Here is a 3,258-nt window from a genome sequence, read left to right as displayed (position 1 = left end):
ATTGGGACAGCATTTAATTGGAGCCCACTTGCAAGTTCAGGTTCAGTCTTATTACCATCATGGTGGGAAGCATGGCAGTGTCCAAGCAGACATAGTGCTGGAGGAGCTGAGACTTCTACATCTTGTTCTGAAGGCAATCAGAAGAAGGTTGTCTTCCATGTGGCTAGGAAGAAGGTCTCAAAGCCCATCCCCACAGTGACAAACTTCCTCCCAAGGCCACACTTCCTAATAGTGCTGCTCCCTGGGCCAAGTGTATTCAAACCACCACAATCTCTAATAGACTTTTCACAGATGGAGAAGAATTGATGGGGGGAGGGTCTTTAGAAGGTATGAGGAGGGTTTGGCTCTCTCTCTCTCTCTCTCTCTCTCTCTCTCTCTCTCTCTCTCTCTGTGTATGTTTTGAGATAGTGCCTCATGCCAAATCCTTTATATAGCCAAGGATGGTCTAGAACTCTTGATCCTCCTGCCTCTATCTCCCAAGTTCCGGGATTATAGGTGCGCACCACTATCCAAACTCTTAGATTTCTTTCCTAACAGAAGCACAGAGTTGGATCTCCAAAGTGGCACTGAATAAGTGGACCCCCCTCCCCCAGCTCAGTCTTCTCTCTCCAATCTGCTCTTTGCCTGGCTCATCAAAATGTATTCATTCCAAGGAAAATAGATCTTGCTAGGAGACTCGTAAGGAAATCTCACACCCCAACAGCCTCTCTTAGGGTGATACAGAGCAAAAGCCCATGGTTTGGAGGGATCTTTTTGGTACTCCTTCAAACCCCTTCATCATACACACACACACACACACACACATATATATATTCACATTTCAAGACCACTTTATTACCAAAACAAAGGAGACTGGCATTTAAATAAATTATACAAATATCTCAAGAGGTAAGGGTTGCAGCCTTCCCAGGGAATCTATGTCATAGGTCAGTGTCTGTAAGAACATGCACAGGTATTGAAAATCTGGATTACTGTTCCCTTACACCCGCCCTTCATGCCTTAGTCATGTCCAGGGCAGCAGTTTGTGGGATGTTTACATTCTTCCCCAAGAGTTGCAACTGTGGAGTTTTCTCCAGCACCTTTTTATTGTACCCTCGCACACTCTATTTCTAACCACACCTTCCCCATGGGTTCTGTGAGTGTATACAGATTCAACATGTTTGCAGATCCACATCCCCAGACTCCAAACCCCAGCCACATTGAGTCTGCCATTCCTTTTAGTTCCAAGCCTGGGCTGCAGGTTAATGGGATCTAGACACTTGGTTTAAAGGGGATTTATAATGTCCTGAGGCTCCGTGACCTTCTCTGCTTCCTGGACTTTGGAGGAGGTGGAGTAGGGGAGGATAGATTGTCATTGGCTGAGGTTTTTTTACCTTCTGGAATTTGGCACTTTGAGCGCAGGGCACAGTGGATCCTAGATAACATTGTCTTTCTGCCTTCCAAGTTTTGGGCTCCATTGGCAGCCAGATGGCATAATGAACTCACTGAGAAGGAACAGCTGTGGCCAAGAATGTGTTGGCTTGTTGACAGAGCCCCGTTCTTTAACTCTATGAAGACTAGCTCACCAGTTTACTTAACACAAACATACATAACGAAGGTCAGGCTGAAGTTAATAATTGGGTTACTTTCCTATGTTGGGCTGGCCCAACCTGTTGGCACAGGGCTCATTACATTGAAGGGACTTGAAAAACAAAGAAGAGACGCCAGATTTTCTGTGTGGGTGTGGGGGGGGAGGGAGAGAGAGAAAGAGAGAGAGATAATGAGAGAGAGAAATAGAGAGAGAAATAGAGAGAGAGAAGAGAGACTGTATTTACTTTCAAGTCGACAGTAGGATGTCTCTAGAAATCTCTCTGTTTACCTGAGAATTTAACCCCTATTGTCACTTTCCCTAGGGTAAAAAGGTCTGGAGATTGTTAAGAGTTCCATGTAGAGGGAGATCCAGTCTGGAATAGTCCTTCACATCTATACCCAGTAGGGTTTTGAAGCTGGTACCTCAGGACTTCCTGCCCTGCCTGTCAGGATCTACCATCACAGACAGCTCTGGGGTACAGGCTAATAGGGGAGGGTGCAAATGACTTGTCCTTTCCAAGTGAAAATGGACATGGCAGATTTTCCAAGTGAGGCACCATGGGCTCCGAGGTCAGGTGGACGGTCAGGACCTAGGACCCACCAGTTTTGCCTGAGTTTACATTAGCAATCTATTACCCCTTCCCTTCATCCAGTAAAGAGGGTTTCTTAGAAGATTTTGTGCAGAATAGCTGCTGCTGTATCAGAGGATTCTGCTAGTCCCCTGCTCCTCAGAATGGGGCAGCCTCCAGGCGGGGAAGATTCAGAAGGTGGAGTCAGCCCCTTTGTGGGCTGTCCCTGGAGAGGTAGTGCTGATAATCTCGAGGGTCCCTATCCACTGTCCACACTAGTGACTGAAGTGCTGAACACCAGTGGGGGCCTGCGTAGTCTTAGAACAATGAGAGAGAAATGGGCACAAAGACAGAGTCTCCTGGATTGTGGGCAGTACCGTGTCATTGAGGCACAAAGCTAACAACTAGAAGAAGCAACGGGAGGGACAAGCTTCCACATTCTAACCCCGTTCTTTCTTGTGTCCCACGACATCCTGAAACCTCCTCAGGCCTAGTCACTCAGGACACAGACCCATTTGAACTGCATCCCAGCTCAGCACAGTTGCTCTCATCATTCTGTTCTTAGCTCACTCTTAAGGCTGGAAGTCAAGGTGTCCATCAGCTGCCATGGGTGGGGCTTGCATTGATGGGTGCAATGAGCTTATAGCTGGCCCAGGCTTGAGTGGGAAGGGGGAGGTGATGAGATGGGTTCACCAGAGTCTCATCTTTGTCAGGGCAGGTTCATCCAGCTGCAGAGGCCGAGATGGCTCTCTCCCAGGGAGACAGGGAGAGAGGGAAAGGTGGGAGAGAGAACAAAGAGTTGAGAGAGGCTCTAGCATCTTGGCAGACATACTCTTCTCTCAGTCACTCCTGCGATCCCGAGTTTATCATCCATGGAAATCCCAGATACCAGGTGCTCAGGAGGAAGTGTGGGAATCAAATGGGTCCTCACAGGACAGTCAGGGTCTCTGTGTGAAACATGGTCCCGAACATCTCCTGCAGAAATCACAGGAAGGATAGGTGAGGGGAGAGGGATAGATCTGCTGGAGTTCGACCAAGAAGTGACTACGTACCACGGGCCAGAATGAAGCACCCTGAGACTGTATTTGCCAGTGAGCAGGGGAGAGGCAGGCTAGCATAA

At 48.1% G+C, this 3,258-nt stretch overlaps 1 protein-coding gene across 1 annotated transcript in view; it reads right to left on the bottom strand.

Moving 5' to 3' along the window:
- Positions 1–817: 817 nt before the first annotated feature.
- The window catches only part of Slc26a9 (solute carrier family 26 member 9), a 21,874-nt gene continuing 19,433 nt past the window's right edge, over positions 818–3,258 (bottom strand). Inside the window, exon 20 of the mRNA XM_031381944.1 lies at positions 818–3,113. Coding sequence (XP_031237804.1) covers positions 3,066–3,113 — 48 coding nt within the window. The 3' untranslated portion in view covers positions 818–3,065. The remainder of the gene's footprint in view (positions 3,114–3,258) is intronic.

Source organism: Mastomys coucha, unplaced genomic scaffold (assembly GCF_008632895.1).
Source record: "Mastomys coucha isolate ucsf_1 unplaced genomic scaffold, UCSF_Mcou_1 pScaffold1, whole genome shotgun sequence".
In the NCBI taxonomy this organism is placed as follows: domain Eukaryota; kingdom Metazoa; phylum Chordata; class Mammalia; order Rodentia; family Muridae; genus Mastomys; species Mastomys coucha.
The sequence above is the reverse complement of the archived record's forward strand: the minus strand, read 5'-3'. Positions and strand labels throughout refer to the sequence as shown.